At 46.7% G+C, this 14935-nt stretch overlaps 1 protein-coding gene across 3 annotated transcripts in view; it reads left to right on the forward strand.

The window, feature by feature from the left end:
• The first annotated feature begins 1806 nt into the window (after window positions 1–1806).
• The window catches only part of LOC134408767 (C-signal-like), a 34904-nt gene continuing 21775 nt past the window's right edge, over window positions 1807–14935 (forward strand). The window contains exons 1-6 of one of the 3 annotated variants that reach the window (XM_063141185.1): window positions 1807–1818; window positions 4150–4201; window positions 6979–7166; window positions 7502–7660; window positions 11197–11307; window positions 12183–12749. In XM_063141185.1, coding sequence (XP_062997255.1) covers window positions 7116–7166; window positions 7502–7660; window positions 11197–11307; window positions 12183–12302 — 441 coding nt within the window. In that variant the 5' untranslated portion in view covers window positions 1807–1818; window positions 4150–4201; window positions 6979–7115 and the 3' untranslated portion in view covers window positions 12303–12749. Of the gene's footprint in view, window positions 1819–2133; window positions 2626–4149; window positions 4202–6978; window positions 7167–7501; window positions 7661–11196; window positions 11308–12182; window positions 12750–14935 lie in introns of those variants that run through there. The other 2 variants (XM_063141183.1, XM_063141184.1) reach the window with 2 other exon arrangements.

Genomic DNA, 14935 nt, shown 5'->3' on the forward strand with positions numbered 1-14935 from the left:
GCCAGGAAGCCACTTCCGGCACACTGCTTTGAAGCGTCCACCCTGACCCCCAACCCCAGCGTCCTGGCTTCAAAGCCGGGAGCGGGCGTGGGCGGAGGCTTCAGAACGGTGTGCCAGGAAGCCACTTCCGGGTGCGTCCCTTCGAAGCCTCCACCCCGCCCCGCCCCCCAACCCCAGTGTCCTGGCTTCAAAGCCGGGAGCGGGCATGGGACGGAGGCTTCAGAACGGCGCACCAGGAAGCCACTTCCGGCACACTGCTTTGAAGCGTCCACCCTGACCCCCAACCCCAGCGTCCTGGCTTCAAAGCCGGGAGCAGGCGTGGGGCGGAGGCTTCAGAACGGTGTGCCAGGAAGCCACTTCCGGGTGCGTCCCTTCGAAGCCTCCACCCCGCCCCGCCCCCCAACCCCAGCATCCTGGCTTCAAAGCCAGGAGCGGTCGTGGGACGGAGGCTTCAGGACGGTGTGCCAGGAAGCCACTTCCGGGTGCATCACTTCGAAGCCTCCACCCCGCCCTGCCCCCCAACCCCAGTGTCCTGGCTTCAAAGCCGGGAGCGGGCATGGGACGGAGGCTTCAGAACGGCGCACCAGGAAGCCACTTCCGGCACACTGCTTTGAAGCGTCCACCCTGACCCCCAACCCCAGCGTCCTGGCTTCAAAGCCGGGAGCAGGCGTGGGGCGGAGGCTTCAGAACGGTGTGCCAGGAAGCCACTTCCGGGTGCGTCCCTTCGAAGCCTCCACCCCGCCCCGCCCCCCAACCCCAGCATCCTGGCTTCAAAGCCAGGAGCGGTCGTGGGACGGAGGCTTCAGGACGGTGTGCCAGGAAGCCACTTCCGGGTGCATCACTTCGAAGCCTCCACCCCGCCCTGCCCCCCAACCCCAGTGTCCTGGCTTCAAAGCCGGGAGCGGGCATGGGACGGAGGCTTCAGAACGGCGTGCCAGGAAGCCACTTCCGGGTGCGTCACTTCGAAGCCTCCGCCCCGCCCCGCCCCCCCAACCCCAGCGTCCTGGCTTCAAAGCCGGGAGCAGGCGTGGGGCGGAGGCTTCAGAACGGTGTGCCAGGAAGCCACTACCGGGTGCGCTGCTTTGAAGCCTCCACCCCGCCCCGCCCCCCAACCCCAGTGTCCTGGCTTCAAAGCTGGGAGCGGGCATGGGGTGGAGGCTTCAGAACGGCGCACCAGGAAGCCACTTCTGGCACACTGCTTTGAAGCCTCCGCCCCGCCCCCCAACCCCAGCGTCCTGGCTTCAAAGCCGGGAACGGGCGGGCGCACGGACACGGGGGTGAGGGTGGGGCAGTGTCCGAGAAAGCTGCCAATAGACCAGCTAATTAGACAGATATACAGATGTGGGCAGCGTGCCCAGACAAACCCCAAGAATTCGGCCACAAACTCAGCAAACAAACGGTGGAGTTTGTCTTTAGCTGTGCTATGAAATAACACAGTTAACTTTTTAATGTCAGAGTACAAGATGTTTAAACATGAGGCAGAGTCCAGTTCCGTTCCAAGAGTGAAAGGCTTACGAGAGGTAGAGAGAGAGTCCAAGAAAACTGTCCAGAAGTCCAGGGATACGAGCAGGTCACGAATTCCAAGCCAGTCCGAAGTTCAACCAGGATACAGGGTCACCAAGATCCGAAACAGGAAGCAAGAGCTTTCGCCAGGATGCTCAGTTAATCTCTGGCAAAGTTCCTGTTGCTTCCCAGCTCTCTAAATACCCCTCCCTGGCAGCTACAAGTGTTCCCTATTGAGCTGGCGTCTAGCATAAATATGCAAAGACCTGCGCTGGGCTTCCTTTTCTGCCCCATGCTGCCTAAACAACTGTGCAGGTAAGTTTGTTGCTTCTCCCTCTGTGTCTTCTGAATTGGCCAAACTCCCTGCTGGTTTAATTACCGGCACACTGTTACTTGGCTCTGCCTCCACTTCATTCTCTGAGTTGGCCCCACTCCCAGCTGGCCCCAGTTTAGCAGCCGTGACACTAGCCTCTGCTTCCTCCTCCTCTGAGTCCATCCCCAGAAACTCTTCAGAGGGCCTAACAGGCAGAGGCTTCAGGACGCACCTGCCTAGGGCGCAATGTAGTCTGGCGCCGGCCCTGGGAACAGGGAAGCGGGGGGGGGGGTTCAGCAGAGACTGCATCCCTCCACAATATGGTCAGAGCTTGCATGATCCCTCTGGTTCAAAGACTCTACAAATCCCAGTAGCTTCTCTCTTACTCAGTCTCTCTCTCATTCCCCCTCCCCTCTCTCTTACACACACACAGACTCCTTCTTTCTCTCTGCTAAAACTCCTTTCCAGAATAGTAACATCTCTTCCCCTTCCTTTCTATTCCACTGGATGGTTGCCCTGTACTGACTCTTAGCAACACTGAAGACAAGCAGCTTATGCAAGACGTATTGAGGCAGCTGGGAACTAGATACCACATGTCAGAGCTGGTATAGAGCATTATTAATTGAACAAGAGTATAGAGCCTTATCAATTGGGCAAGAGAGATGGCAGTGCTGAAGGCATGCAGCGTCCTGGTGACCGGGTCCAACCGAGGCATCGGCTTGGAGTTGGTCAAGCAGCTGGTGGAGAAAAGCAACCGACCTCAATGGATCTTTGCTACCTGCCGGGACCCAGATGGACCACGTGCCCAGGTGAGCCCCAGGGTGGAGGCAGCTGGAATTCTAGGGTAGTAAAAAATAGCCGAAGGCAAGGGTGGAACCAAGTAATCTTCTACAATAATGTTATTAGTAAAAGTTTTATTAAAGTGCCAGGTGCCTACGCATTTTGAATGCGGTTGCGTTCTTCCTCAGGGCATTATAACGTTAGTGCAGTTGTCTGCAGAAGCTGCTAGAACCGCGTAGGCACCTGGCACTTTAATAAAACTTTTACTAATAATATTATGGAGCTGGACCATAAGGAAAGCTGAGCGAAGGAAGATAGATGCTTTTGAACTGTGGTGTTGGAAGAAAATTCTGAGAGTGCCGTGGACTGCAAGAAGATCAAACCAGTCCATACTCCAGGAAATAAAGCCAGACTGCTCACTTGAGGGAATGGTATTAAAGGCAAAACTGAAGTACTTTGGCCACATAATGAGAAGACAGGATACCCTGGAGAAGAGGCTGATGCTAGGGAAAGTGGAAGGCAAAAGGAAGAGGGGCCAACCGAGGGCAAGATGGATGTATGATATTCTGGAGGTGACAGACTTGACCTTGGGGGAGCTGGGGGTGGCGACGGCCAACAGAAAGCTCTGGCGTGGGCTGGTCCATGAAGTCACGAAGAGTCGGAAGCGATTGAACGAATAAACAACAAAAAGAAGATTACTTGGTTCCACCCTTGCCTTCGGCTATTTTTTACTCCCCTATGGGGTTTTCCTTGCTTTCGCACTTGGAATTCTAGGGTGCCTAAACAATGCTTTTTAACTTCTTATGCCTTTGGCACTTTTCCCGAGCCACAACCATGCATCAAATACATCTCCAAGGGCTTGTCTATATGGCTTGTTTACCCTGACCTAAAGGCACATATTCACGTTTCAGGATTCATGTCGCACCATCCATTTGCCGTAGCGCCGGGTTTTTAATGCGATTATGCGCATATCAGCATTTGTGATTTACTGCGACTTTTAGATCACATCCAACTTTGCACCGCATTATGGTTATGTGCCCTTGGGGGAATTAAATCACATTTTGACATGTGGGTGGAGCTTTGAGGGTAGGACAACATGATTGGCCGATTTCCCACCTATGGCTCTCTCATTCGTTCACGTGCCATTTTTAGTTTGAATTCTCTGATTCTGTTGCCTCGTTTGTCTGTTATATGAATCTGCGGAGCTTCGCATATAAAATTTATAGCTTCCATCATCTCTACTCTGTAGCATCGTACCATCGTATATGTGTATATAAGCATGAGCATGTGAGCATTTATAACTGCAGTATAAAAAAATTCATGAAATAAATCATTGTTGCTGCTGCAGTGTGATGCTCTTTACCTAGATTCAAATCAACAAAAAATCAGGATTATATTTAATGTGGAGCAATCCCGTTGTCATACAGACGGGGGCCAGGTGAGAACTGAAGCCAGGTGGAACTTAACCTCCAACTGTCTTGCCTTTCTTCAACGTCTCACATAGTCCAGACAGAGACGTTGCACCCTCAGTCTCTGGTCTTGGTATCTTTCAGGATTTGAAGACTTTGGCTGCCACATACCAGGGAGTGGAGATCATCCAGCTGGGTATGTTCCTGCCCCCCCCGCCACCACCACCCCCGATCCCTTCTTCCTACACGGATGGGGACCTGTTCACACCAGCTTGTGCTGCTATTTGCACAACTGCTGGGGTCTTTAAAAATGGATGCAAGTAATTGTGTGCAACTGATAATGTTTCTTTACCTGGCATTTGTCTTAGGGCCAAAGTGGACGAGATGCCACTCATAGAATTAGAAATTGCATGCTTTTCAGGTTTGTCTAAAAGGAAGTGACGGGGGGCTCAATCCAGATTGGGAACATAGCAGGGGTAAGCGGTTAGAGTTCAGTCACTTGCGACCGGCTGTTTACTTTTTAATAGCCACTCGCCCAATGGCTAAATGTGGGAATTAGTATTACATTGTATTTATTTACACAGAATGTCCCTGTTCCTTTTGTCCCGTTCCCCATGCCTTGATTTTGATCTGCTGTTTTTTTGAAATAGTGCAAGTTATAAAGTCCACATGTAGAGTTAAACGGGAGGCCATAGCTGTTATCAGCATTACCTCCAGGGAGTGACTCTACTTTGCAAGCGTGGCAAAATTCCTGAAAGGCTTCTTTTTGGAGCTACGAGCCTCCAAAAAGAAGCCCAGAAGTATGAACTGTGTTTGTTAACCCAAGCATTATATGTAGTGATTGGGTAATGTTACTCTCTGCCTGAATTGCTGAGCCACATTCCTTTAACATGCCTTGATGCTTCGAGATATTTCTCCTCCTCCCAGCTACTTCCACAGTAGAACTTACATATCCATTTCCTTAAGGCAAAAAAACCAGAGGGACGTTGTACAAGACTAAAGTCATGATGATATTCATGGATCCCCTATAACAGCCTTCTCCAGCCTAGTGCCTTTCAGGTACTTTAGACTTCAGCTCCCATCAGCCCCAGCCCGCAGGTCAATAATCAGGAATGTTGGGAGTTGTAGTCCAAAATATCTGGATGACACCTTCTTGTGTGAGGTTGCCCTATGCCATTGCTGAAACAAAGATAAACAGGTCTTGTGGGACAGCTAAACGTGATGTGACTGATCATGCAGAAATGCCTTCACTCACCTGGGTTTTCTGCTGGGAGCATAAGAACATAAGAAGAGCCCTGCTGGATCAGATCAAGGGTCCATCTAGTCCAGCATTCTGTTCACCAGTGGTAAGTCAGCTGTCTCTGGGAAACCCACAAGCAGGACAATAGCATCCTCCCACTCGAACTCCCCAGGAACTAGTACTGACATGCTGCCTGTTACTGGAGGCAGCATGTAACCAATGAAGGTAGCATGTAGCCATCATGACTAATTCCCTTGAAAGCCTCCTCCTCCATGTCTTTGTCTAACCTCCCTTTAAAGCCATTGAAGATGGTGGCCATCGCCACATCTTGTAATGGTGAGTTCCATAGCTTAACTATGCCCTGTGTGAAGAAGTCCATCCTTTTATCTGTTCTGAATCTCCCACCAATTAGCTTCATGGGATGGCCCCATTGGGATCTGGTATTATGGGAGAGGGAGAAATATGGCTTCCAATCCACTTTCTCCACACCATGCAAAACGTTGTACACCTCTGTCATATCTCCCCCTACTCACCCTTTTTCTAAGCTGAAGAGCCCCAGACTTTGTAAGCTTTGCTCCTAGGGGAGTTTCTCCAGCCTGTTGATCATTTTAGGGTGCAATCCTTTGCATATTTAGAAAGAAAGAAGTCCTATGCAGTGAATTGTAGGACCTTTTTCTGCCTAAAGATGCATAGGATCTGGTTTACTCATACATGACAGGTAGACACAGCATGTCCCTGTGTAATACTAGTGTTTGCAAAACACGGCTAATTCATGTGTACATTTCATATTTTTATTTTCCTAGAATACATTTTATGTGTGGGCCTAAAAAATGGTGTTGTGTGAAATGATCTTCAGTCCTCTGTACTTACAGAACAGCAACACTCTGGAGCAGTGGTTGTATTGTCACATTCCAGTCCACACACAGCCCTGAAGCGCATTGGGATGGGGTTTACACAAACCATCCCGAACAACTCAAGAACAAACCGTGGGTTCTCAAGGTGGCTTGTTTGAGAAAAATAAGTCGCTCTGCATAGTTAACTAGGCACCTTACAGGAAACCTCCTTAGTTCAGACAACACACTAACCCACTGTTCAAGAAATAGCCCATGGTTGAACAACAACCCATACTCATCCACTGACTGTGGGTTAGTGTGTTGTGTGAACAGCCCCTGGGTGACCCTGGGCTAGTTGTTCCCTCTCCTCCTAACCCCACTCACTGGGTTGTTGTGATTGCAAAATGTAGGGAGGGGAGAACCATTTACCCTGTCTTCTGCTCATTGGAGGAAAGGCAGAATATACATCTAATAAGTAATAATAATAAAACACTGCATGGTTCAGTTATCTAACTATGGCAGGCAGCCTGCAGGGCTATGAGCTTCATCAGATGTGGGGTGGGGAATTGCAGTTCCCTACCGTCGCTTCTCTGCCTCTGCTCCTGTCCCTCAATACTTCCTCTTTCTACCAGGGAAAGAAAGAGGAAGTAAACAGACCATGTGGCCCATTCAGGGGCTGTTTTTATTGCACACAGCAGGAAATGGTGGCACATCCCATTTTTAAAAAAGTCGGCTTAAAAGGGGTCCATTTTGTGACAGAAAACAGGCTAGAAGGAAGGAGGTGCATGGGAGGCGGATGACCTAATCTAAATCATGTGCGAACATCCGTAAGTGGGCAGTGCCGAGCATGTGATAAAATGCTCTATATCACATTAAACATCTTTCTCTTCCCTGCTGTAGACACCACCGACCCATTCAGCATCAGGGCTGCTGCAGCCAGAGTCACCGAGCGGCTGAAAGGAGCAGGGTTGAATCTGCTGATAAACAATGCAGGGATTGCAAAGCCAAATAGTCTGGAATCCGAGACACCAGAGGACATGATTGAGGTGTACAAGACCAACGTGATTGGGCCGTTGGTGATGAGCCAGGTAAGGCCATGCTGTGGTCCCTTCATCACAGGAACATCTCATCACGTTGCAAAGCCTTAAGTTTCATGGTGCTTCACAGCCAGGGATTTATTGGCAGGGTTGATTTCCCCCTAGCCAAGTGTATCGTGCCTTCAATAGCTGTCAACAGGGGCAGCTTCCCGAGTCTGTGAGGTGGTTGACACTTACCCTTGTTAACCCAGAATTCCACAAATGACAAGAAAACTTTGGCATGTTCTGGTGAGTTACTGCTGAGCTACCATTTGCTCTCACACGGCGGCCTTCGAAAGGTGAGGAGAAGCCCGGACCTTTCTCTGATTCTTTCCTCTCTTCTTCAGGAATTCCTGCCCTTGCTGAGGAAAGCAGCTCAGGAAATCCCCCAGAAAGGGATGACCTGCAGCAAAGCAGCCATCATCAACTTATCCAGTTCATGCGGCTCTATAACAAATTTGTTTGCATGGGAATTTGGACACATCATCAATTACCGTTGCAGCAAGGTACGGAATATCAGTGGTTCAATGGTGAAGTATTGGCACTGTTGATATTATAATGCTCTTGGACCCGAAATCTGAGTGGGAAGAACTCCAGAGCCTCCCCCTGCCATGGTTTTAATACCCAGAGCTTGTTTCTCCTGGAATGAGGTACAGGAGGCTTGTGGCGTTTTCCTGAAAAATATACATTTACACATCTGTTTGAGTTGAGCATAAGGTAGGGCTCAGAGCATTAACACCCGAACAATTACTGCTTTTCCACCAGGTTTCTGGCATAGGATGGTCTTAGTGTGTTTCTTCCAGTTCCCCTAAAAAGCCTGCTGGCTTCTCCTTTGTCTCTTCCTTCACACAAACTTGACTCGCTCCATCACCTGGCTGGTGGAGTGAGGGGGAGATAATGCCAGTTCACCTCTGCCCACCATCTTCTATGGGTGAGTTTACATGGGGGAGAATTTCCCTGTGGGCCTTCTCCTCACAGCAGCTGTATTTTGAATATTTGAGCCATGGTGGGGGTGCGCTGTAGCTTATTGTTATGTGTGAATCTAATGAAGGTGGGTTGTTGGAGTACTTGTCGGAGAAGCCATGAGCTGTTTTAGGGTTGTGGGTGGTTTGTCAAGCACCTCAACAACCCACTGTTGCCAGGTTCACATGTAACGGCAAGCTCCTTGAATATTCAAAATGGCAGCCACTGCCACAATCAGCCGGCAGCCTCTCATTATGTGCGAGTCAGGTCATCACCTTCTTTTTTTTAATTTTTATTAAAGTACTACATAAAATACAAACCAACATAACAGTTTAACATACCATACAAAAAGAAGAAATACATAACAGATTACTTGAATATATAATTGTTAACATATAATACTTTATCCATAACATAATCCAACATAATTCAACATAATCCAACAAGTGCTCCCCCTTCCCTTCGGGATCATTCCTGTTTCCAAAATCTTAACACCTCTTCTGCTGGTGGTTTCCCACTTCCCTTAGAAAACACAAATATTAGGAACTGTTTCCAAATTTCCTCAAAATCATTCGTTTTTACTATACCTCTTCTCACTTTAATATTACATGTCAATTTATCATTAATAGCAATATCGCATACTTCTTTATACCACTCTTCAATACAATAATCACCTTGAATCTTCCAGTTCCTAGTTACAATTAACCTTGCTGCAGTCAGCAAATTTGTTATCAATTCCTTAATTTCTTTTTTCCATTTTAAATCTTCATATAGTGAGAGTAATGCAACACTTGATGTTTCTTCTATCTTCATTCCAACTATTTCTTCAATCTCAGAAAACACCATCTTCCACAACTTTTGCACATATTTGCATTCCCACCACATATGTAAATACGTTCCTTTTCCCCCACAACCTCTCCAACAATTTGCTGAAAACTGCTTATTTATCTTATTTAATCTAACCGGGGTTAGGTACCACCTCCAAATAATTTTATAATAATTCTCTTTTATTCTCACTGACATATTTCTCAACACTCTTTGTCTCCATAATCCTTCCCAACTCCGCTGTCCTATTTGTACCTTCAAATCTGTCTCCAAAACCATTTTTCCTGAGCTGTCCGTCAACCCTTTCTCAAGCAATATTCTATATATTTCACTCATTAACCCTTTTATCACTGTGCTTTCTCCCTTATCAATTTCTTTTTTGACAATTAATTCCTCAAACTTCATCAACTCTCTACAATCTCCATTTTCGCTTACCCAATTTTTAGTCCATTGTTCCAATTCCCAATAGTTTAACCAAGTTAATTTTTAATCTTTTAAAACCTCTTCCACCTCCCCTCTTGTATTCATCCCTCTTAACCATTCCCTTAATTTCATTTTATTTTTCTCTATTAAAACTTTGCTTAGTCTACTCTTTAAGTCCCCAGGGAAATTCTTTAACATTATTACCAGTGATAAAGGGGAGATGCTCGAGAGCAGCTCCCTTTTATATTATGTCATCACCTTCTTGGGCCATCATAGTTCCAATTGAGACGTCACCTGAAAATTTGGGGCTATCATCATTCTTTCATCAGGCCTTAAGAGATATTTCCTCAGGGCAACCCACACAGAGAGCTCTAGTGTAGTCACAGAGACTTTAGAAACAAGAATCACAGAATTGGAAGTGATCCTGATGAGGATTTTTCAGACAAACCCAAATCCCAGATCAGATCATTAAAAGAAGAAACTGTGAGCTTCCCTACACAAATGATTTATTGCACACTCATGACTGGCCACTCACCAAAGGTCCTTTACACAATGCCATCAATCTCCAGGACGTGTCCCGCGTTTCCTCCCGTTTATCCCTGTCTCAAAAAGATCAGAGATAAGCTGTAATAAAAGGTAAAGGCACTATACTGACAGTGTGCAATGCCAGAATCACACTATAATACAGCCACTAGATGGTGCTGTTTCATGGAACATATAGATCATTGCCAAGAAAGGAAGTTTTCAAATCCAGATCACGTGTTTGTTGTCCAAGGCCTGGGCCTGTTTTTTTAGGCACATAGTTTTTTTTTAAAAAAAAGTTGTTCTAGTGGTTTTAAATGTATGTGTATATTGTATGTTTCTGTGATTTTTAATTTTTGTATATTGTTATTAAGTGTTTATCTTATGTAAACTGCCCAGAAAGCTTCAGCTATGGGGCAGTATACAAATGAAATAAATAAATAAGGCCGTGTCTACACAAATGGCGCACAGGGACTCCCAGGGGCAGGGGGAGGGGCATGCGGTTTTCCCAGGGATAAAGAAAGACTGTGAAAACCTGACTCTTCCCGCAGTACCAGGATGGTTCTGAGTAAGTGCCACATGGCTCCATGCCCATCAGGGCAGAGAGTGCCAGCAATTTTGCCACCCCTGGTATGGCGGGGTGGTGGTTGTTGGGGGGGTGGGTTCAGGTTTTTTCATGTGTTTTTTTAAAACTACGCACATTTTCGATGGAGCTGGGCCTCACTCCGAATGACTGGCCCTGCTGCTTCAATTTTTTTTTTTTAGAAATGGCACCCGCACCATCCCTGGACACGTGGCACAGGGGTTTGGACCCAGGGGGAGGATCATAGAACCAGGAAATCCCAAGATCCTCCCCCCTACCTCCCGGAAGGCCAGGAGGTGTAGAAATGGCTTAAGAGAGCCCATCGTAAACCTAGAAAGACTCCGGAAGAAGAAAGCCCAATAAGGGTCCAGGATTTTTGCTTAATGTAAAGAAGCTCTGTCTTTTCATTACATATTCCTTCCCAATCCTAGGTCTACATTTTTCCTTCGTTCTCTCCATCTCACCACACTGTCAAGTGTCTAATTTTAGACAGTAAGCTCCTTGTGGGGAGGTATCCCTTCTTCACTTTCTTCTTCTCTATCATCATCATCATCATCATCATCATCATCATCATCATGTAAAACAAAAAATCTCAAGGGAGAACATCAAACAACAAACGAAAGAGCCCGTCTTTGATCTGCAGGGTTCTTCCTACGACCTGCTGCCATCTCAAGGAACTGAAAGGTATCCTTCACCTCCATCCCTCCGCTTTGTCCTCCCTCCTAGGCTGCCCTGAACATGCTCACAAGGTGCCAGTCCCTGGGATTTGCCAAGGATGAGATTCTGTGCATTTCGTTGCATCCTGGGTGGTTACAGACAGACATGGGAAATGGACCGGTAAGTGACTCATAGTGGAATCTCATTCCCAGAGGTCATCCCATTTAATTATTTTTTACTTTGTTTTACTTAATTATTGCGCACAGGGCAGTGAGCTTATAGCCAAGAAACACAATATGGACCAAGTATTCAAACAAGAGAAAAAGGATCTGTGTTCCCATTCTTGACTGAGTTACATCAACAGTACAATGAAAACGGATTTCCATGAAGTGGTTTGATTTCGCCACCCATCTCAGAACTCTGCCAAGGTGGCTTGGTCTCTCTGAAAGTCCGTTTTTCCAAATAATTATGAAGCAGCTGGCACCTATTTTCCAATGTTGCACAATTTCTAGCAGCACTGCAACAAATCTTTTCTTCCTCTCTCTCTCTGTCTCTCTCTCTTTCCTAATACAAGAACCCGGTGTCGTCACATGAAGCTGTTGGGCAGGAGATTTAGGACAGATAAAAGGAAGGACTTCTTCACAGAGCTCATAGTTAAACTACAGAATTCAGTACCACAAGGTGCAGTGATGGCCTGGCCACCAGTTTGGGTGGTCTTAAAAGGGGGTTGGATAAATTCCTGCAGGAGAAGGCTATCAATGGCTACTAGACCTGAAGGCTATGTGCTACCTCCAGTATCAGAGGCAGTAAGCCTATACACAACAGTTGCTGGGGAACATGGGCGGTACGGTACTCTTGCAACCAAACCCCGGTAGTGGGTTCCTGGTTGACAACTGATTGGTCACTGTGTGAACAGAATGTTGGACTAGATGGACCCTTGGTCTGATCCAGCAGTGGGAAGAGGGACAGGCTCTGGGCAGATGTTACCCATAATTGGTTACTCTTGTCGGTCACTCTGCAAATCCTTGTGTCACTCACCGCTTCTCTCTTTCCAGTCACTGGCCCCAACAAAACTGGACGAAGGTGTGAGAATCATCCTGAATACATTGGCCTGTCTCTCTGAGAAAGAGAATGGAGCGTTTGTGAACTGGGACGGAGAAATCATTCCCTGGTGAGACACTCAACTTTCGACGTGTCCACACTTCAGGAGGAGCTCCTTGCTCCGGGTAAAGCAAATGCCTGAAGAGCTGAGCCTTTCACTGCAATAAATACATTTCCTGCTGAAAAAGTTGCAAGCCCCTCTTTATTCCTGCTGCCCTGTGTGCTGGGATTCCTCCCACTAGGGTTATATCTCACTTTACCAGTGTGTTATTTGTTTTTGAACAGTGCAAGTCTTGTGTGTCTCTTCTTGGCCACAATTGCGCAAATCAGCATCCTTGAACACAGATTCCAAGCGGAGGGCAATGAACATAGTATGAGAAATGGTGGGATAGGTTATTGGCTTGTGTGACAAAATCACAACGCTTGCCATGTAGCTTTATTAATGAATATGTGTGTTTGCTGTGTGAAACAGAATACAGGTACATTACGGTTAATTGTTTTGCTGAGAGTGAGTGAAAGAGGCAGGTGTGTGTGTGTGTGTGTGTGTGAGAGAGAGAGAGAGAGAGAGAGAGAGAGAGAGAGAGAGAGATTATAAAAGGCAGGAGCAGAAGTTAGTTGGAAAAGGGTCTTAGGGACTGATGAAGCTATATCTAGTTAGTGGGGGTTAGAAGGGGTAGAGTAGGCAGGGTAAGACCAAGAACTAATATAACATCTGTTGTATTAAATAAAGATTAATTTGTTCAGCTTTCTGCGCTATCAATAGTGTTCATATTTCCTGGGTGCTTCTCCGGTGTGAGTAAAGAGAACCAATTGGGCACATTGGGTGTCTCTGGTACCTCGTCTCCATAGGTCAGTGAGGACAGCTCACCCAAAGTGAAAGCAGACAGGCCTGAGGGCAGTTTGCACCAGAGCTTCCCTCTTCTTTTCCTCCAGAATCTGCCGTGGTTGATACGACACCAAATTCTTTAGGATGGTTAAAACAAAACTAAAAACGTGATAAGCTCCAAAAGGATCTCTCCAAAGTGGAAGGTGTGGAGGAACCCGAAAGGGCAGGTTCCCTTGGTTCACTGAGTGGTGGTCAAAGACTCTCAAGACACCATTTCTCTCATCTTGGAAAAGTTTTATTATGAGCAGCCTGCAGTGCAGCAAGGTGGCAAACCCTAGAGGATCTGAAGGACTGCCCACTAGTTGTAGTGCAGAGTGCAGATAATTCTAAGACTAGAAAAACAACACATAAATGGGTATTGCAATCCTGGAACATCTGGTTCTTTGTGGTTACTACTCTTCCTGTCCTCGCTAGGAGGCTCACACTCTGACTAATGTGTCAACATTTCTTGTTGGTTGAGCAAGTGTTGCTCAATATATTTTCCATTACAGTTTGGGTCAAATTGCTATAGAACTTAATTTCTAATAGAAAGGGCTTACATCAAAACAGGGTGGGCACAGACAAAACAGCCCATTCACACATTTCCTCGACAGGGGTCAAGAGAAGGCCAAGATAAGCAACGGGAGGGGCTGGAGGCCGTATTTCCAAAAGTGCAAAACGTGGCCTCCCAACCTCTCCCTACGCAATGATCTAGGCCTTTTTTGCCCGGTGACAATGTACCTGCCAAAAGAAGGCCCGGATGGGCAATGAGAGGGGCTTGGCCAGCGCGACTTTTCCCCAGACAATTAATTCAATTATAGGATTCCCCCCCGACCCCAGTTTGCCCACCCCTGTTTCCAGACCTGTCCAGGCAAAACCAGACAGTTGGTCACACTACATTAGAAGCTTCAATTAAGTACGGCTCTGCTCTGAAATTATTTGATGGGTTTGGAAGCAGCAAATCTTCGCTCTGGGAAATCGAATGCTCTGCAGATGTTCGCAGTTACCAGATAATTCTAGGGCGGAGAGCACACCCCTAGCCAAGACCCTTGTCAAAGAGCAACATTGTAAAGGCAACATTGCCTTTAGTCTCTTTGAGAAGGCTCAAAAGTGTTTGCTTGCCATTTGTCACACACACACCAATCAATGTTTTCCCAAGAAACCAGGAGCTGGATTGAGTAACTCACTCTGTGCTATTCTCCTCCTTATTCCGGCTGAAAATCCAAAGTGGACACAGCCTGGATTGGTGATTTCTTTCAGCCCTTCCCATTTCTCCACTTCTGGGACAGGGAGCAGGGCGGGGGGTCAGCAGAGACTGCCTCCCATCACATTATGGTCAGAGCTTGTTTGATCCCTCCTGTTCAAAGACTCTACAAATCCCAGTAGCTTCTCTCTTACATAGAGCTTTATTACACCAGCATCATACTGTGCAATTATTGTGAATTGCATGCAAAGGACTCCGAAATTTTCCATCTTATAATCTGCTTTGATTGTGAAGTATTCCCATGCATCCTGCTTTAATTGTGCTTCAAAGGCAAAAGCCTCGCCGTATTTTCCTACTAGTTTTCGAGCGTATCATTTGTTGTTTTCCAAGCAGACGCTGGGACGCAGGAGCAGGATTTGAAGAAAAATTAAACAAATGCTTACATCTGCATAAGCTTTAAAGATAAAGAAATCAAAATTGGCTCAGTAATAGATATTAAGGAGAGCTTTAAGCATAACAAATTGAATTGGATTGGGTCATCCATTGATTTTTTAATGATTTATTTTACATTTCCCTGGTATGCAAAGGATCTAGATGCCCCGTAGCAACAACAACAACAACCGTGACATCTTAGCGCT

The sequence above is a fragment of the Elgaria multicarinata genome, chromosome 14, assembly GCF_023053635.1.
Source record: "Elgaria multicarinata webbii isolate HBS135686 ecotype San Diego chromosome 14, rElgMul1.1.pri, whole genome shotgun sequence".
NCBI classification, from domain to species: domain Eukaryota; kingdom Metazoa; phylum Chordata; class Lepidosauria; order Squamata; family Anguidae; genus Elgaria; species Elgaria multicarinata.